Source organism: Strongylocentrotus purpuratus, unplaced genomic scaffold, assembly GCF_000002235.5.
Source record: "Strongylocentrotus purpuratus isolate Spur 01 unplaced genomic scaffold, Spur_5.0 spur5_scaffold_12, whole genome shotgun sequence".
NCBI lineage: Eukaryota > Metazoa > Echinodermata > Echinoidea > Camarodonta > Strongylocentrotidae > Strongylocentrotus > Strongylocentrotus purpuratus.
In genome coordinates, this window is record NW_022145597.1 from 7437643 (window position 1) to 7459402 (window position 21760).

General features: G+C 37.3%; 1 protein-coding gene across 1 annotated transcript in view; it reads right to left on the reverse strand.

Annotated features, from left to right (window-relative positions):
• Positions 1–21181, reverse strand: part of LOC592145 (transmembrane and coiled-coil domain-containing protein 3) — a 29268-nt gene extending 8087 nt beyond the window's left edge. Inside the window, exons 1-12 of the mRNA XM_030981731.1 lie at positions 19881–21181; positions 16793–17005; positions 16153–16221; positions 11368–11559; positions 8934–9062; positions 7897–7989; positions 5832–6033; positions 4700–4882; positions 3987–4123; positions 2447–2597; positions 1838–1917; positions 202–351 (exon numbers count right to left, since the gene is read on the reverse strand). Of these exons, the coding sequence (XP_030837591.1) occupies positions 202–351; positions 1838–1917; positions 2447–2597; positions 3987–4123; positions 4700–4882; positions 5832–6033; positions 7897–7989; positions 8934–9062; positions 11368–11559; positions 16153–16221; positions 16793–17005; positions 19881–20306 (2025 nt within the window). The 5' untranslated portion in view covers positions 20307–21181. The remainder of the gene's footprint in view (positions 1–201; positions 352–1837; positions 1918–2446; positions 2598–3986; positions 4124–4699; positions 4883–5831; positions 6034–7896; positions 7990–8933; positions 9063–11367; positions 11560–16152; positions 16222–16792; positions 17006–19880) is intronic.
• Positions 21182–21760: the final 579 nt, after the last annotated feature.

Here is a 21760-nt window from a genome sequence, read left to right on the forward strand (position 1 = left end):
TGACCACCTGTCTACAAAGGTCACATTTGTTGTTTCCCTTGAAATTGGTTTCTCATTGAAACAGGTACTAAAGGAACCTGTCTACAAAGACCAATTTTTGTGTTCCCCTTGACTGTACTTTCACGCACAGGGTACAATTTATTGATTCTTCGGTTGGCGCAAAACCCTTCATACAAAAATAATCATTGAATTAAATCTTACCTCCCTGGACAGGATGCCCAATCTCCTCGCTCTGCTTCCGAGTACAAAGGAGAATTCACTGACCTGAGCTAAGCCCGACGCTACGACCCATTTGATATGTCTCGTACTCAACGGTAGAAGAATACCCAGTACAAAGACACCTGTCAAAAACTAGAAAAAAAAAATTAAACTACAAGAATGACTAGATGAAATAATAGATTACATGTTAGAAAATTAGAAATTGTTATTTTATTTTGATTTTATTCATTTTTTTCTTCTGCTTTCCATATAAATATAATTTTTTTTCGGTAACATGAAAAACACAAAATACTTAAAAGTACTTTCAGACAATGAATCATGAATAAGCAAATTTACATAAAAATTATTATTTCCCCAAAAAGAAAATTACAAATATACCGTATTTCATTAAACTTTATAAAACTGTTTGCGAAATAATTACTGCCATTACAAGCAAATTTCTTGAAAATATGACAGCCAAGCACATCTTATGAAATAGATAAGGATGATGATGATGTTGACGTTGGATATATATATAAAGTGATAAATTAATCAAAGCTGGATTGTTGTACTGTGTACATGAAGAAAAATCACAGAGCATATCATGGCTTTTCACTAAATCTTATAAATCTTTGAATGTTTACAAACAGAAAACTATTCATCCTTATTAATCAACATCAAACATCTAACCTTTCTGTCATATTAATATTCTCTGACTTAATAAATTCAAACATTTTAAATTTGACTTGCATGTTCGTAAAACTATTCTTAAATAAGGATTCTCTTGGACCATAAACTTTGCCAAATTCTTTGACATGTGAGATATTGACTAATATATGTACATGTAATAGGCCATTTTTGTAATGTAACCAAAAATATGCATATGCCTTTGTGAAACAACTGGATACAAATTATTTCATTCACCTGTTACGAGTAAATGTATCTCAATAGTCGGAATTCAAATTGAATACATTAGTTTTACTAGGTGGGATAAACATTATGGTTTGCCCTACCTGACAACGCGTAATATATGCCATTTTCGTTCTGACCATTGAAATACAATTATTTGTATCGAGGCTTTCAAGTATAAATTTGGTTACATTACGAAAATGGCCCGTCTAAAATAGTAAATTAAAACAAAAGATAATAAGAAAGTTGTGAATGTTTGAAATATGAGATCACTACAGCTATGCGAATCTCAAATTGGCAATTTTTTCAGTGGATTGTGACATATTATATTATTTTATGTTATCTATTTGTTATTGTTTAATTTTTGTGTTTTATCTATTTATTCATATGTATTTTAATGTACCATGTACGGACATGCTGAAAAACAGCTATGCTAAGCTGAAAGCATGTTTTTTAAACACCGTATTTAAATAAATAAACAAACAAACAAACAAACAAACAAATAGTGACAGATACAAAAGTCCCCCTTCTTTTTGTGTGTACCAAAATATCACTAATTTATGTCTTTTCTCCAAAGTGCCTTCACCCAGCGATTCGCATAGCTGTAGTGATCTGATATTTCAAACATCCATAACTTTCTTATTATTGGTTTGATTCACTTCATGCTTTTGTCGTTATCGTTCAAAGGAACTTATTACATGGGTTGGATTTCCCTTGACCGAAACCTTACCTTTAATATGACTACAGTGAATGTAAGACTAAGGAGAATAGATAGCTCATACGCTACGAAGGTTGGGAAGATATGAAGACCTGAGAAAGAGATAAAGAGAGAGATCTTAAAGGCACACTGTCCTACTTGTAGCTACTTGCTCCCTCTATATAGAAAACTTCCCCAATCAGTGCATGTTGGTCCCCCATGATCCTCTTTTTTATGTTAAATGAGAGCTGAGTTAATGAGATAGCCACCTGTCACAGTGACCTCGCTGGCTCGCTGGGTGGTCTAATCCCTTCTAGCTAAAGTAGTAAAGCCTGCCTTTAAAACCTTTCAACAACAAATAAATTTAAACATACAGTAAACGATTAATATTGTTTTCACCATCACTTCTGTAAATTATTCTTATAAAATATTACAGGACAGTGATAAACATACACATAAGATAAACATATATAATAAGTATGTTCCTTGTAAGTTACTACCATTTTGATGGTAAATTTTGCACGATTCAACATTATGTTGCGATGCATGATTATTTTTAAAATAAATACCATTTTGAATGAAAGAATGAACCCAGTCAACAATTCCATTCATTAAACCGCAGTAAAGAGGGGGTAAACTTACCTATAGACGCAAAGAACAAGCAAGCGAAGACATCTCTAATGGGCTCCACCAACACATTTAATTCTTCTATGAACGAATGACCTAAAGTACTTAACATCGCTCCGGCGAGAAAACAACCAAGCTCCATAGACAGGCCTAGTGAGTCTGTGATCTAAAATGAAATGAGAAAATGAAAGAAAAAAAAAAAACAGTCAGCGAATGAGATATAGAAACAATCATTCCCCTGAATAATCTGGGGCCCGCTGCATTAAACTTACCATTGATGGTAACTTTACCATTATTGATAACTTTACCATTAATGGTAACTTTGCCATCAATGGCAACTACCATGGTAACAGGGCTCAACACCCAATCAAAATCAAGGTTTCCATGGTAGTTACCATTGATGGTAACTTTACCATCAATGGCAACTACCATGGTAATAGGGCTCAACACCCAATCAAAATCAAGGTTTCCATGGTAGTTACCATTGATGGTAAAGTTACCATCAATAGTAAGTTTTGTGCAACAGGGACCTAGACAAGCAGCAAACAACCTCCCCCCCCCCCTCCTAAAAATGGGTCCCACCTTGAATTAATTGTTCTAGGAGTATATGACCTAACGTAGTCATCATGGCACTTGGCAAGAAAACAACCATGCTCCATCGATAGGCTTAGCAAGTCTATGACCTATAAATGAAGTGCGAAACATGAAAAATACAGTCAGCAAATGATATTTCAAAACAACTATTCCCTCTCTTACACATTTATCATTTTCCTCCGAACTTAAATCATTCACTCACTTATTTCAGTCTGTCAATCGTTCATTTATTCCCTTTAAGAAATGAGGAATTAAAAAAAAAAAGTCAGCGAGTGAGATTTCAAAACAATTATTCCCTCTCCTACACATGTATCATTTTCATCCCAAATTAAAGTGGGAATGCACTACTTGTAAGCTACTTGCGCCCTATATAGCAAACAATGCCTAAGCGATACATGTTGGTCTCCCATGGTCCCCTTGTTCTTATGTTAATTGAGAGCTGATTTGATGAGATAACCACCTGCCAGTGACCACGCAGGGAGGTCTAATCTCTCCTTGCCAAACTAGTGCAGATAAGCTTTATATCATTCACTCACTTATTTTAGTCGGTCAATCGCTCATTTATTCCCTTTCCTTTTCACTCCTTCATTCTTTTCTTTTCTTCCTCCTCACTTTCTTCTATTCATACCTTCAGTCAATCAAAGCACACATCCATCGATTTAGCTACACGATCTGCAATGTCCATGTTAAAAACAACAACTCCCTTTTCTTGTTTTTACTCCAATTCGATCTTGTCATTATTGTAAGTTCTTATTTTCGTTGCAAGTTTTCCTTACTCCTGTACTATTTATTTACGTGTCTTTTATGTCTATAGGGACCCTCTGCAAAACAGCATTGTTATGCTCACAACGCTGAGTAGGGCCATCCCTCCGTCTTCCTTTTATAAGAGTGTCTTTATGATTGTAAATGTATATTTGTTGATTTTTTTTAATTGACGAAAAATAAATACAATACAACTTACCATGAGCATGATAAATACACAGGATATTGTAGCTAGGAGTAGAATCTCCTTGTTGCCCTCGCGTTTTAAGCGATTGAAGATGACGGGTACAACTATTTTACTGAAGGAGTAGGTCAAGAGTAGAATGCTTCCCATGGCTGGAGGAGAGGTCAAAGGTCACTTGATTAGTTAAGTTAAACATTTATTAGAGATCATTAAAGGCACACTGTCCTACTTGTAGCTACTTGCTCCCTCTATATAGAAAACTTCCCAAATCGGTGCCTGTTGGTCCCCCATGATCCTCTTTTTCTTATGTTAAATGAGAGCTGAGTTAATGAGATAGCCACCTGTCACAGTGACCTCGCTGGCTCACTGGGTGGCCAATCCCTTCTGGCTGAAGTAGTAAAGCCTCCCTTTAAGCATTGGAATCTGAAATTGTCAACTCCATCCTCCGACTATGGCCCATGGTTTAACCCTCATTTACATAACCCATGGTTTAAAATTAGCACAAATTAAGCCTACCTTGTCTTAATGTTGGACCTTTGACCTTGTCGCGCTTATTTTGCGCTAATTTTAAACCATGGGTTAAATTTAAACCTCTTTATTATTATAATTTTCTTGCTGCCAAGACAATTCTATGAGCATGGTGCATAGCCTGATTTATGTGACACTTCCTTTAAACTACTGCATACAAAAAAATATATAAAAAATTTAATAAAGTTAATCTCTTTTACCTAATGTCAGCCAAAGAATCAGCCTTAAAGTTCCCACAATGTTGGTGAGTATGGACACCTCTTCTTTGGTATTGGGTAAGGCATTCTCGGCCCCAGCTAGCATCGGCATGATGGCTACAAGAAGACCTAACTGGACGTCCTGCATCACCAGTATCCCGAGGAGGGTAGGACTGTATTCATGATCTGTAGCATCTGCGTGAGAGAGGTCAAAGGTTAAAGGTCAAATTAAAAAGATTTGATTTGTTTTCTAGTATTGGAGTTAGCATAGGCATGATGGCTACAAGAAGACCTAACTGGACGTCCTGCATCACCATTATCCCGAGGAGGGTAGGACTGTATTCATGATCTGTAGCATCTGCATGAAAGAGGTCAAAGGTTAAAGGTCAAACTAAAAAGATTTTATTTGTTTTCTAGTATTGGAGTTAGCATAGGCATGATGGCTACAAGAAGACCTAACTGGACGTCCTGCATCACCAGTATCCCGAGGAGGGTAGGACTGTATTCATGATCTGTAGCATCTGCATGAGAGAGGTCAAAGGTTAAAGGTCAAATTAAAAAGATTTAATTTGTTTTCTAGTATTGGAGTTAGCATAGGCATGATCGCTACAAGAAGACCTAACTGGACGTCCTGCATCACCAGTATCCCGAGGAGAGTAGGGCTGTATTCATGATCTGTAGCATCTGCATGAGAGAGGTCAAGGGTTAGAGGTCAAATTGAAAACGTTTTATTTATTCTCTAGTATTGGAGTTAGCATTGGCATGATGGCTACAAGAAGACCTAACTGGGCGTCCTGCATCACCAGTATCCTGAGGAGGGTGGGGCTGTATTCATGATCTGTAGCATCTGCATGAAAGAGGTCGAAGGTTAAAAGTCAAATTAAAAAGATTAAAGAAAATTTGTATGTATGTATGAGGCTACGGTGAGATCTATCTGAACATTATTGCTTTACGTGCCATGCGTACAACTGTAATCATAGTCTGCAACATTGCACCTGGGAGGTCCTGGGTTCCTTACCAAGTCCCTCGGAGAGGACTTAAAGCTGTTGGTCCCCAGGTTGCTTACTTACAAGCATAAACATGCTTTCTTAGCAGTCAGGTCAAACAAACAAACAAACATGGCTATCTCACTGACCTTCCTCTTTATCTCTGCCGCGTGTGGAGTTTGAGCTCGTGCTGAGGAACTTGACGACCAGCGGAGTGCTGGAGAGAGACAGACAGGCGGCGATGAAAGCACTCTGTCTGGGTATGATATGCAAGGCGTAACCGAAGAGAATCCCGTAGACGATCATGAGCACACTCATGGCTACGCTGCCGGTGAGAGCTACCTTCCATACCTGTGCAAGAACAATGGAATAAAGTGAGAAACAAAGTTAATTTGATGAACACCAGAGCCCCATCCTTTAACAAGATATAACTGAAATCAATCAATTTTAACTTAAAGGTAAAGACAAGTTATGGTCGTGCGATTGCATTGTGAAAGAAACGTTGTGGAATCGATCAGAAAAGGTTGATCATCAAGCATCTAGCATCTGCAAGGTTCTGGAATCATCAAAATGATAAGAAATTTGGCCCATTCTTCGTAAAGTTACAAGCACTATACACAGAAAGATGTATATGGGACTACCCTATATTATAATTTAATGCTAAGAAATGCTTCGTCATGAATATGACCAACAAGAGGAAGAAGTTGAGTTTCCAATATACTCTTCATGCCCAAATCCTGGATCCAGTTCAACATCACCAATACCTTGGAGTCTTCCTAACCCACAAATACAAGTGGGATTTCCAGTATGCTCACATTACCAAGAAGGCTAACAGGGTTCTCGGAATGTTAAGGCGTAATCTTAGAGGTTGTTCGAGAACCATCAAGAGCACTGCTTATCTTTCGCTAGTAAGACCTCATTTAGAATATGCAGCTAGTGTCTACGACCCCTATGAAACCAAGTACATCAAGCAGCTGGAAATGGTCCAACGTCGTGCTGCAAGATTTGTCAACAACAACTACAACCAACGTGCTAGTGTCACGGACATGTTGAGGGATCTGAATTGGGACTCACTTGAACATCGGCGAGAAGTTGCAAGACTTGCCCTCATGAAACAGATCCAGAGCGGACAATCTGCCATCCCGAAGACCCTAACACCTCTTGCTGTTACTAGATCCCGTCGTTCCTCAACAAGCAATAGCCATCATTTGAAACAGACGTACTGCAGGACAGACTTCTTCAAGTTCTCCTATTTCCCTCGTACGTGCAAGGACTGGAATAAGTTACCTGATAGTGTTATCAACACAGGATCAATTGATTCCTTTAGGTCCCACGCGCTACAATTCCTAAAAGATTGCTCTATTCCATGACCATGTGCTTCGTTTCCGTGCCTTTATATGGACTAACAAGTCTGTCGACACGTACAGAAGAAGAAGAAGAATATCTCTCACAGACCATGAGAGAAACAAATTTACCAAATATATGAATTAGTAGGTGGTTTCCCGGCAAATTTTTTATCATCATGTATTAGTCAAAACATATTCTTTCACATGATAGGTAATGAGAGCTTCCATTTCATTTTTTGAAATTGGGGCGTTTCCAATACTGGTCTTTACCTTTAATAAAGGTAATACAAAGAAATTTTGAAAATTGGCTGGATAGTGATTCTTTACAATTTTGATATATTTGAATACACCTGTGGATGTATTATAAGCACTAGCAAATTTAGCCCCTAAAACACTTGGGCTTTCGAGAAATTGAATAATAAAAATTTACTGGTGCTCCCGGTAAATTTTGATATTCAATTTCAAATAGCGCCTATGGCCATACAATGGTAGCTGCGACCATGAAAATCTAAGAATATGTAAATGTGATATATTATTTCCAAACGGGAATAGCAAATTGGTCGATTTTAGTCAAGAAACATTGTTTTGTAGCTTAATTAATATCTTGACCTTGAGAGTTTATTATTTATAATTTTATCACTTTAGACTTGATTTCAACCGTGACAACGATCACTGAATATTGTAAAATCGCATAATTATGCTTTAAATACAATATGTTCATTTGAACCAAATCCATGACCCCATATCAAAACTTTGTATTACCTTTAACAAAATAGTCAAAATGAAAAAGAGTTTTATAGGCATGAATGATGCTGCATCTTAGATGTTTTGGTATCCATTACAATTCTTTTTTAAAACTTGCACTTACCTTTTTAATCTTTTCAGGAGAGAATTCTAACCCAACAGAGAAAAGAATGAAGAAAGATCCGAATACAGCAAGGCTCTCCACCTGTACCACTGCCTGTAAATTGAAGAGGGAAGAAAAGAGAATGAAAACAAGTTTTAATATTTGATAAAAAATAACGTTACATTGTTATCATCATAATCATCATCACCACCACAACCATTATCATCATCCTCATCATCATCTTCACCACCATCATCATCATCACCATCATCATCAATGACCGGGGTAATAATATACTTATCTGTAAAGCGCTTTGTGAGGACCTCCGGTCCTGAAAAGCGCTATATAAGAACGAGCTATTATTATCATTATTATCACTATCATCATGAGAACAAGTTTTAATATTTGATAAACATAAATAAGATTACATTATTATCATCATAACCACCATCATGATCACAGTCATCATCACTTTCATCATCATCGCCACCATCATCATCATCATCATCATCATCATCACCATCATCATCACCGTCATCATAACCATCATCATGATCACCATCATCACTTTCATCATCATCACCATCATCATCACCACCATCACCATCACCACCACCATGATCATCACCACCATCATCACCACCATCACCATCAATATCATCATCATCATCATCACCATCATCACTATCATCATCATCATCATCACCGTCACCGTCATCATAACCATCATCATCATAACCATCATCATCACCATCATCATCATAACCATCATCATCACCACCATCACCATCATCACCACCATGATCATCACCACCATCACCATCAATATCATCATCATCACCATCACCATCATCACTATCATCATGAGAACATGTTTTAATAAAACATAAATAACATTACAATATTATCACCATCATCATCATCATCACCATCACTACCATCACCACCACCACCACCATTGTCATCACCATCACCGTCATCATCACCATCACTACCAGCATCATTATCACCAACACCATCACCACCACCACCACCACCATCACCATCGTCATCATTACCTTGACGATATTACACCCATCTGATCCTAGTATAACGCCAGCCATGATGTAACCAAACATAGCAGGAAACCCCATTGCACTGCTTCCCCAGCCCAGGATGGATGCCAACACCACCATCAAGATGATATCCTGTCAAAGAATGAAAAGCAATACCGTTAATCTCTGTGTATAAGACGCACCCCTATTTTGGGGGCCAAGAAAAAAAGAAAAAAAAATGTGAGAAGTCTGTGTTAAAAAACCCACAAGGAGAAGGACTTCATTTAACTGTGAGGTGGGCTCCGATTTGTGCTTGTTAACTTGTCACAAAAAATTGTAACAATGTTGTTTTTAGAAGAATTTGTAAGATCATTAATGTGAATTAAAAACAGTAGAGTTCCTAGGATAGAACCTTGTGGTACGCCATGTGTAATGGAAGAAAAATTGGAGGAATTATTATGATAGACTACATATTGAGATCTGTTAGAAAGATTACTTTCAAACCAAAATGACAGACAAATTTGAGTATTGTTCTACTTTCCGAGTGGTGAGTCAACACACCGATTACTGAGCTGGGAGAAATTGCCAGACATACATGTAGTGCCAGATCGAGGGGCATAAACAGACCTGCCAACCTCTGGAGTTCAAAAACTGTATTCTTTAGTGTCAAAGTTGTATTTTACTGACAAAAGTTGTATTCTTGCGAATCAATGCCTCTTACAGTTTCTACCTACAGGAAGATTTTTTTTTATTGATCATTGGTTGAATATGCATTATTTCGTCACGACTGGTGTGTTCGATGAACCAATAAACATCCCCAAATTGCTGATGTGAGATGTTGTAGGATACTTTACAGGACAGAATGGACATTTTGCCATTGAAAATGGCGGACGCACACACAAAATATTAAAAAAAAAAAAAAAAAAAAATAGTTTTTTTTTTTTTGAAAATCGTATTTTATTAAGGAAAATCGTACTGTCGTATTTGCTTCTAAAAATCATACTAAATACGACTAAATCGTACTGGTTGGCAGGTCTGCATAAATTGAAACTTTACCTGTGTATAAGACACACCCCCGACTTTCAATTTTGTTCGGCAGCAAAAAAGTGTGTCTTATACACGGAGATTTACGGTACTGAGTTACTGGAAGATTTCACAAGGAAACCTGTTGATTTCCACACAGCATACTGGAACATGTAGGTGTGGGGTCTAATGGTACGTTTGCATTGTAAAAGAAACCTTGTGGAATTGATCAGAAAAGGTTAATCATCTAGCATATAAGCATTGGTGTGTACTGCAAGGTTATGTAATCAAAATGAAATTGGGCCCGGTCTTGGTAAAGTTACAAGCACTGTACACAAAAAGATATGGGATTACACAAACATGTGGCATAAAAATCAGTCCCGATTTTTATGATGTCACATGCCATATTTAGAATATTAAGGCATTTGAAGAGCCATGCTTTTCAGGGAACATTTTTGATCTGATGTTCTTCAACACTTGCATAATAAAATGATAACGCTGACAAGTTATTTTTCATCTCTTCCCAGATCGAACTCAACTTGAATTATAAGAATGATTTGAATATGGAAACTGATTCCCCAGCCCGGGACGGATGCCAACACCACCATTAAAATGATATCCTGTCAACAAGGAAATTACATACACGGTTATAGTGTCAATGGAAGATTTCACAGGGAAATCTTTTGATTTTCCAAATATTATACATGTACAGTATGTGTGCTAGTGGTCTTGTATATGAAAACAACCTGAAATCTAAGAATGATTTGAAAATGAAATATGAAATACAGGTTAAAAGTATTGCTGCTCATCAAAACAATAGAACAAAGTAAATCACACATTATTATACAAGGTCCTACACTGTAGCAGTATTAATATTTTCAATGTTTAGTAAGGAAAATATCAATGTATAATATGAAGAAAGAATTATATTTCTTCTACAGTATAAATAACTGTAAAACCATAAATATCACCGCAAACTAGAGAAGAGTAACTTTATACAAAATCCACACGAATTTCACTACCCAATCTTGCTTCTCATAACACTTTTCGACTGAGTTATCCACATTTCATTCTACCAATAGTTAAAGGGAGTGTAGATTGTCAAATACTTTAACAAATGGACTTGATTAACGGTAGTCAGCGACTTAATCTCTACATGGTCAGCATTCGTGAAACACACCAAAGTTCTCATCACGCTTCAGTTTCGCATATGTTGCACGCACATGATTGCTGCGGTTGGCAAGACACGTGGTCTTGTCATGCTACACTTCCTTTAAATTAGCAAATTAAATTTATCTCCCATGAAAAAGATTTTTTTTCTTTTCTTTTTTTTCCACTGCTGTCCATGTGGAGTAGTATCATGCATTTATGAAAAAATATTAACGAGAAAAATAACAAAACATTCTTGCATATGTTTCTTGTTAAAAGTCCTTACCTTTATAAAATTATGATCTTCGAGTGGCACTGTTGTATCCTTCGGCCTGGTAAGTACATACTGATTGTTACTTGTATCGACGAGTACACTCATCCCAGGCTGTATCGCTCTTTTCCGTTCAGAGTTGGGGTTGTTGTAATTGCCGAGGATCTCATCGATGCGGACGACAGCCTCGATCTGGGATCCTTTAGCCTGCAGGGAGGGGTAAAATTAAACGATTGAAACTTAAAATGACAATTCAAGTATCTCAAACGCTACCAGGGGGCCCAGGGCACTGACTCCCCCCCCCCCCCCCCATTTGAAAATATAAAAAGTCGGCAAGTAGATGCGGACCACTTATCCCCTGAAGGTAAGTGAATGTGTCCCCCAGTAGCATGCAATGCTATAAAACCAAATATTTCACCAGGATCGACAGGGCCAATTCAAATTTTCAGAGTATTTTTTTGTTATTGATTATATTTCACTATTTAGGGGTCATCGAATGTCACAAAAGTGCCGATTTTGAGTCAGTTTTGTACTTTGGTGTTTGAGCATTATAAGAATCAACAGAGAGTGTCTTAAAAACTTTATTACACACTCAAAATATTGATGACAATTTGAGCTAAATCCAAAAGAGCCAAATTGTAAAGAGCCATTTCCATATATGGCAAGTAGGTATGAAAAAGGGGATGCACATTTACCCTTTCATGACAGGATTATTTTAAGGGCTAAATTGATCACATGCTGTTCTTCAAATTGGCAACAATGAGTTTCTTTAATAGAGATACATTGTTCTCATAAAATGTAATGTCTATTACAAGAGCAATAACTACAATGTGTACTAACTTTGTCAAAAAGTTTAGAGAATCGCTACTTTTGATCGAAAATAAGCATTCAGAATCTCTCAATGTGTTGCTAAATATGGGATTTTAAAGCTTATTTTCCTTCTCAAAACTTCGGGGATCAAACGCAATGAAGTTATGAAACAAAAATGGATGCAGTGTCTGCAAAATTTTTTGCTCTTTCTCCTCATCCATCTGGCATATTTCTTTAGGTCTCTGATTCAAAAGTTTTTGAGCCAACCCACTTAAAATGTGGAATGATTGTACCTTTTAAAAATGCTTATTTTGCACTGGTAGTTTACTGAGGCAGTTTCCATGTGGCATACACTATGCAAACCAAGGCTGTGCACAACCGTGTAATGAGGTACCCGAGTACACTCCCAGGCTTACAAGCGAATACTAGAATATTTGGATGCCATGTTTTTTTTATTTTATTTTTTTATTTTAATTTATTTATTTTTTTTTTTTTTGCCACCACCATACCACGTGAGCAGTATCCCAGGTCCGTCTCCGAAAACTCATGCACTTTTACCTTGAGTTGCAATTGAAGGTGCCGATTTAATAACTGTAAACAATGCTGTTTTAAAAACCAAAGATGGCAGAATAATCCATTTTCCTCCGAGTCCAAACAGAAATTCAGACATTTGGTCCCAGTTTCTGAGTGGTGAGTTTGATAGTGATTGAGCTGGGAAACATTTTTACCGACGATACCATGCCAGCGGGCGCCGCTCTCCCTGGCATGGGTAAGTGATGGCCTGGACAGTGCCAGGTGACCGGGATTTTTTTTTTTTTTTTTTTTTTTGGCGGCCGAATATTCGAGTACGTCGAGTACGAGAAATCGTACTCGAGTAGTTGTCAACAGTGCGGGTACTCGAGCGTTCGACTACTCGTCGCAGCCCTAATGCAAACACTTCTGCTCTTCACTTTTGCATTTTAAATAAACTGGGATCTGTATAGTATATGTTTACAAAGCATCCTGCATTATTCATAAGCATCACTTGATCTTCCTCTCACTCAATGGAGACCGTCATACCAAACAAGGTGAGGTACCTGGTACATGCAGTCATGATCTGGTTTAAACTCGTTTCAGGACAGTATTTGTTTTTAGGGTTAAATTGATCACCTATTGCCTTTCACATAGGCAACAAAGTTTTTTCTTTATTGCTTCTATATTGTTAGAATTAAATGCTATGTTTCTGAAAACAGTATTTATGGGCAAGAATGTTTTAAACAAAAAAATTGAATAAATGGCAAATTTTGAGAGAAAAATAAAACGATTTCAAATTTCTGAACGTGTTGCCAATTTAAGGATTTTAAAGCCTATTTTCCTTTTTCAAAATTTCTGGCATCAAATGCGATAAAGCTATGAAATTAAAATGGATGCATGTTGTGTAGAAATTTGTGCCCTTTCTAGTTTCTACCAATGAGTTTGGCAATATTTTCAAGGGCTCTGAATTAAAAGGTTATTAAACCAAACAACAAAATGTGGAATGATTGTCGCCAAAAAGTTAACTATCACTTTAAAGATAATAAACAGTAGAAGTAAGGCCAAATAAAAAACAAAACATGTCTTTTTTCTTCTTTTTTTCTTTCAAAATGGCCGCTCAAAATGGCTGCTCTGTACATTTTCCCTGTCAGTCGGGCTGTTTTTCAAGATGGCCGCCGACAATTTTTTTTTTAAAATCAGAAATAGATCCATTTTATTAGTGTTTTTCATGTTTTTTTTCTTTAAAAAAAAAAAATTCAAAAAAAAAAAAATTCAAAAAAAATAAATAAAAAAATAGGAAGCGGGCAGGGACGCTAAACATGTATATTTTTTTACATGGCTTAATAGTACAGTACAAATGAAATTGGAACATATAACTTGTTGAATATGTCCTCATATTTGTTCCACTTGTACTCGAACATCCATATGCCAGACATAACTTTGTTATTTTCAATCGGTTTTTGCTCAAATCTTCCCTGACCACATTTTCTGCTTCCAGTTATATATGAAAACCACCTTCATATCAGGGTGGACTTCCCCTTTAATAAGGCATGGCCGTCAGACACATATTGACATGACGAGGAAAACCTCAGAATACACTGGCTTAGAATATTCAATATCTAGCTATTTATAAACTGATATCTGAGAAAGCTGACAAAACGCTTTTGGGACCTTACCCAAACTAGGCCTGTCCTCATCAACTCGTGTTTGCCAAATAACCTGCTCTTTTAACCATCCCGTTCCAAAATTAGCCAGTTAATTTGCGTCTTCATCAGCTCGCAGTTACTTGGTCGTGAAAATATCCTGAGAAATCTAGGTCGTTTCCAAAATATCCCGCTATTTGGGAAATAGCGGGCTAATTTGCGCCCATCCGGGCTAGTTTGTCATGAGCGTATCGGTCTTCGGAATAATATCCTGAGTCTAAAAATAGTGGTTTTTTTTGGCAAACTCAAGCTGATGAAAACACGCCTACTGTATATGAGCCGAGAGCTAAATAAACACACATAATGTACGCTCTGTACACATATTTAATTAGTATGCTGCCATACGGTGGGTGCGTCAAGAATGAGTTAGCTTTCAGTATTTTAGCCTACTTGCATACATGGCATGGAGAGTTGTCCACAGATGATGTCATCAAATTGAATACCGCCCTATAGTAAATAGTCATTTCAAAAAGCTCGAACTTCCTTATTCCTTGCCCGATTTTGTTCAAATTTTCACTGATATTTTTCAAATATCTTAAACTTTACAATAAAAGTAACTTAATATGAAGGTTTTGGTTCCCTTTAAGACACTTTTGCCCTTCCTACTCATCCATCTGATGTATTTTTTAAGGCACTGATTCAAAAGTTATTGCGCCAAACAAAAAAATATGTGGAATGAACGTCTCAAAAGGAATACAGAGCAAGATAATATCCTTGTTACATTCTTACAGTGTACATCATGAAGTGATAATGTACACTGATACTGTACACAGTATGATTATGTTATGAAAACAGTGAAACCTGTATATAAAGACCGCTCAAAGGAAACATGAAATGTGGTCTTTCTAGACAGTTGGTCTTTCGATGCAGGTGGGGGTTAATAAAAGCAGGTTTAATTACCGGTATATATTCTGTCTATTCCACTACATGCTTTGCCACTTCTCACGCACAGCAAGTGTAATTGTAATCGATTAATGCCTGCGCAAAGCTTGCTACAGGTGTTTGTGCAAAATTAGAAGAGACATCTGTACAAGCACCAATGGTAAGTGTAAGACCCCGTTCTCACTCACTTCGTTGGAGCGCTCTGGAGCGCTCTAACTAAGACCCGTTCCTCAGGAGCGGTTCTTAGGTGAGTGAGAACGGTCAAAGTGGTCCAGGAAGTGGACTTCTGGACCGCTCCAGAAGTCCACCTTCCGAGGTGGTCTTGAGGAGTGGGTCTTATTAAGAGTGCTCCAGAGCGCTCTAACGTGCAATGTGAACGGAAAGCGTACTTTGAACGGAAGTGACGTTCCGCGCGATGAGCGATCGGGCAGGCACTACACATATACATGTATACGGGACGCGTCGCGAACGGGACATCAGGTGACATAGGGTTTGGATTCCGCATGCGAAATAATTGACCCGCCTACCTGAGCTGCCATAGCAACAAGACCACTTTGACTCGTGGAGCGGTTTGAGCCATAAAAACTGCTCGGAGTGTGAACGCTCGCAAACCGTTCCTCAAGACCCGTTCCTCTGGAGCGGTCTGGAGCGGTCTAACTAAGACCACTTTCAAAGTGAGTGAGAACGGGGTCTTAGTCCCGCAAATTTGGAGTTTGTTATGACAGTCAACAGCATTTTCCTTAGCATAATAGATAACATCATTTTCGGAATACAGTCCTTGGTATCTAAAAGTAAAATTGGCATGCTTGCCAGCACCTGCTTGTCACTTTCGCTTTTCTACATCATCTATTAATTCTCATTATTATTCATTTTATAAACAAAGCAAACTCACCATTTTGCTCTTGTCAAAGGCATGTTCTTCTATGTCAATCTCCAGCTTATCCGCCGCTTCAGCTACCTCCTGTACAAGATGAAAAGTTGTGACTCACATTCAAACTCACAATATAAACTAGAAAATGATGATGATGATGATGATAATTGTGATAGTGATGATAATGATCAATGAGGATGATGATGATGGTGATGGTGATGATTATGGTGATGATGATGATGGTGATGTTGATGATGATGATGATTATGGTGATTGTAATGATGACGATGATGGTAGTTACATTGATAATAATGATGATGATCAATGATGATGATTATTTATGGTGATGGTAATGGTGATGATGATAGTTACGTTGATAATAATGATGATGATGGTGAGGAGGATGATGATGATAGGAACAACACAACCAACACCATCAACATTAATTTACAACAACAACAAAAAATTAAATAAAAATAAATAAATAATAATAATAATGATAATATGAAAATATAAATTTACAATGTGCATACATCCCAAACTAAACACCATTATCAATGTCACCATCATCATCATCATCGTCACTATCATCGTTATTTCTGTTTATTGATAAATTATATTGATTAATAAGTTATAAAACCATCATTTAAAAAGGACTAACCTGAAATATTTCATCTAGAATAGTCTCCACTTTGGTGTGGTTTGAGGAATTCCCAAAGTTGAGATGCTGAAGGTGAACCTTGGCAGCTACCTGCTTCTTCTCCGCAGCTACCAGGTCATTGAACTCTTGTTCCTCCATCAGGGTCGCCTCTCGCAAGGCATCCAGACGCAGACGGCTGCTCTCCATCATGTTAATGATGTCCTTGTAATTGCCCTGTCACATAGGGGATATGAGTGAATGCATTTTAGGGCAGGTCCAAGCTATTGTCCCCTCTGGGGGCCGAATTTCATCTTTATATATATTTAGGAAACTATACCTCATTTTAAAGCTGAAACTATGAATTTTACGAATCTGATAAAAAAATTAAAAAATTATCCAAATACGAAGAATGCCAAGGTCACGAACTTTGATTTTTATTAATTAGCGTGACCTACGGGACATTACATTTTTATTTTTGTATCTCGTTTGAATTATTTGTTTAAAATTAAATACCTCAGGAATTGTAGACCACCATGCTAGAAAATAGGAAAAAAATATAAAAACTTTCAAAATTAATTTATTATGCAAATGAGGTAGGTTCCAAAGTGTGATGTCCCGTACGTCACAATTTGATCATAATTTGTTTAATTTTAATTATGAAAATAATTTAAAAAAAAAAAAGACATTCTAGGAAGTTCTAATTTAGATGAATACCTAACAAAAAATAGGTTTAACAAAAATTACAAAAATTCTGTGTTGATCACATAATCAAATTAAGAAATGTGACGTACGGGACAATCCCATATAAAACCAATGCAAGATGTGAAAAAAGAAAAGGAGAATAATCCATAGCAGTTTAGTGTTACCTTTTAGTGGTTTTTTAAATTATTTTTCAGAATGCTTTAAATTATGTCTTGTACATGTACATGAGCAGAAAGCGGAAAGAATCGTTGAAAGATTTGAGTCCATATCTAATGCAGTATGTTGTGGCATTCAAGGCATTGAAAGCATTCAGGAATAAGAGCAATTTAATAAAAATGAATCCAGCCTCTCTGCACTAGTTTGGCATGGAGAGATTAGACCTCCCTGCATGGTCACTGACAGGTGGTTATCTCATCGAATCAGCTCTCGGTTAAAGGTACTATGTCCCTTTTGCAACCAACCTCAAATTCTGTAGAACTTTGCAGGAATTATGAATATGTCATGTATGTCCTATCTGTGAAATTTAAACGTTAGCAGTGTCCTCAAATTCAAATTATGCAAGGAAACCCGTTTACTTGCTAGACTTCACTGTCAGACACTATTGAGTGACTGACTGGCTTTTTTTCTTCTTTGGTAATAACATACATGAAAAGAGTTGTACAGGGTAGATGAGCATTTGTCTACATCAATAACTCACTTCTTGTGATGGCCAAGATTAAATTGATTGAATCTTTGCGCAGCATAAAACGTATGACCATTCGGTACAATCTTCTAAAAATCAAGACTTATTACTTTGGGGCTCTATAGCTCTAAAGTCGATTTGACAACTAATAGTCATTATTTTCCCACTTGAAGACATTTTCAAGCCCCACCTTTTTTAGGGAAGTTCTAAATAAGTATTATCTTTCAAATGCAGTTGGAATTTAACTTTTTCATTTTTTTTGGCCTGCATATGGGACATAGTACCTTTAACATAAGAAAAAGGGCATCATGGGGGATCAACAGGCACCGCTTAGGCATTATTGGCTGTATAGAGGGCGCAAGAAGCTATAAGTAGTGCACTGGGGCTTTAATTATCTGAATTGGTAATGCAGAGTGAAATTTATAATCACTATTTTCATGTGCAAATTGGCAATTTCTTGTTGATTTTTAGGTAAATGTTATTCATACTGGCTCATTTAATTTATACATCTATACACGTACATGTATACATGTATATAATTTCTATTCTTCTTTTAAACCGTGTAGGAGAAAGAAATAAAGCACCCTTGTTGCGAATTTGAGGAAGAAAGCCAATTTGAGGAGGAAAGCCGATTCATTTAAACCTTTAGGAAAATCTGAACTGCTTTGGGTTAAAGTCACTATCAACGTACTCCGCTACTACAACATACATTTTGTACCAACACAAATGAAAACATATATCACATATTTGATTTTCCTTTCAATCTTTCGATTTTGTGTATGACTAAATATGTTCAAGGCAAGCGATGAATGTTTGCTCAAACTTACAGCTTAAACAGATTAAAGTCTCTAGGATTCTATTGTGAAATAGTACATTTGAGTTTCAACTTGAGAATGCATCTATGAATGCAATCATCATTAAGTGCAACCTGCATATAAAGACCGTTTAAAGGAGACAAGAAAAGTGGTCTTTATGTCAAGGTTTTTAGTACACACTTCAAATTTTCAATGAGAAACCCTATTCAAGGGAAACAGATCATGTGGTCTTTATAGACAGGTGCTCTTTCTATACAGGTGGTTGCTAAAGCAGGTGTCACTGTACATGGATGCATAAATGATGCATTCTTATGGCATTCCTTGCAGACCTTGGGAATATTCTTGAAAAAGGAGAAAGGAGGGGGGGGGGGGGGGGGTGAGGGCTGGCAATTATTTTAGTCATGCACACCAACTCTGTGAGGGTTACTCTAAATTGTAGTAATAGACATTTTAACAGGCCTATTAACAAATAAAAAGGATTATTTGGGAAAAAAACACATATGAACATGGATGTATTTTGTGGTGATTGTTGCAATTAATTACGTAATAGTTCTTTTGAAGTTTGAAAGAAGTGCAATCGGTGCTATTGATTAGAAGAGTTTATCCAACCTGGTTTGACTTGAACACAATAGGGCGACTACTGCTTTGTTGGGCAAGCACAAAACAAAAAAATATATTCCATGCTGTCTGAAATTAAGTTGTCCTAACGCTGTGTTTACATGTAGATGGTTCTGAGTGTAACCAGAGCCATATATACACAGAGTTTGGCCAACTTGGTTTCACTGGGTCACAACATTGCATATATTCTTTTGTTTTGTGCTTGCCCCACAAAGCAGTAGTCCCAATATTGTGTCCAACTCGAACCGGGTTGGCCAAACTCTCCTAATCAATGGCACGGAGTGTAACATACCTGGAGCGCCCTCTGTAGTCCATTAATGGCCATGAAGATCTCATTCTCACTCTCGTTGATCTCCTTCTGGAAGATCTGAAAGGTATGTATCTGGAAGGCCCTCTCTTCCTTGGGCAGCTGAAAATTCTGATCAACGTCGTAAATGGTCAGATTCAGCTTGTCAATCACCTTCTTCTTGGTCTGCATCAGAGCGGTCAGCTTCCCGCAGGAGTTGGTCAGCCAGTAACCGTCTCGTTGGGCGCGTCTGGCCACTGCCCCTCCGACCGGCATCTCCCATTGAGCCCCCTTCGCCTTCACCTTCAGTGCCTCCTTGTAAACTTTAGGGTTCTCTGCGTTCGTTGGTGTTACCGCTACGAACGCGAAAACGACGGTCAACAGAAGATAGCACGAAGCTGCTGGAATCCTTCGTGAACTAACACCTGCCATTTTAAGATTTAAAGGGCGGCTGTACTACCGGTAGTTCAGCCGGAAGGGATTATACCACACAGCGAGGTCACTGAATGGTGGCTATCTCATCAACTCAGCTCTCAATTAACATAAGAAAAAGAGGATCATGAGGGACCAACAGGCACCGATTGGGGAAGTTTTCTATATACTGGTAGAGGGAGCAAGTAGCTACCATTAGGACAGTGTGGCTTTAAGAATCCTAACTTCAAGGAGGTTGAACTGTAGTGAACAGACAGAGGCGGGTGGAGATTCTTCGGGACTGAGCCAAGTTCTTGTTGAATATCGTTGATTGCTCATTCCATCGTCGGAGTGAGAGACATTCTAGTGCAGTCTGGTATCCACACACAGAACTTCCAAGTGTTTTGTTCGTTATTTGCCAAAGACCATAGAAAAAGAAGAAGGGGTTTGTGTTTTTGTTGACATAGTCTGCTTTGCTTCACAGCCCCTGAGCTTATAATGTAGTCTGCCTCATCACTGGTTAAATACAACCCTGGGCAAGTCTGGGGGGATACAAGAAAGATTATATTGTTACATTACATCAATTTACAAACATTCTTTATTGAAGGTGAAAAGTAAATCAGCCCATTGATGGCACTGCCACAATCTCATAAATGAAACATGTCCCTCACGAAATCAACCTCCATTAATTGTTCAATACAACCTTGAAAGAAGAAAAAAAAAAAGAAGAGAAAAATGACACTGCCTCATTGACATTACTGATATTCATTCATGGTTTGCTGAACGAGAAAACTTTATGTCTGAATTGAAAGCATTAAAGATAAGGACCAGTTATGGTCATGCGATTGCATTGTGAAAGAAACGTGGTGGAATCGATTAGAAAAGGTTGATCATCTACATGTACATGTAGCATATAAGTATTGGTGTGTACTGCAAGGTTCTGGAATCATCAAAATGATAAGAAATTTGGCCCAGTCTTTGTAAAGTTACAAGTACTGTACACATAAAGATGTATATGGGACTATGCACACGAGCGCAACACATGCGCGACACATGCGTTTATCTCTCACACAGCAATAGATAAACGAATTTATAATATTATAATATATCAATTAGTAGGCGGTTTCCCGACAAAATTTTTATCATCATGTATTAGTCAAAATATACTCTTTCACATGATTGGTAATAAGAGCTTGAACATGAATAGATTGATATGATTCACCAAAAGAGAAAATTGAAGGTACATGTACAAAACACATATTGCTATTTGAAATATACTGCCACAATCACATTATAAAACAAAAATAGACATACAGGTACATTAAAAAATAAAATGTTCACTAGAATCATCATCATTCCGTTTCGATTTAATAAAATTTGGAGTGGACTATTACAGGTGTAGGCTATTATTATTATTATTATTATCATTGTCAGGTGTCAGTATTCATACAGACATTGGCAGTCTTGGCCCTCCA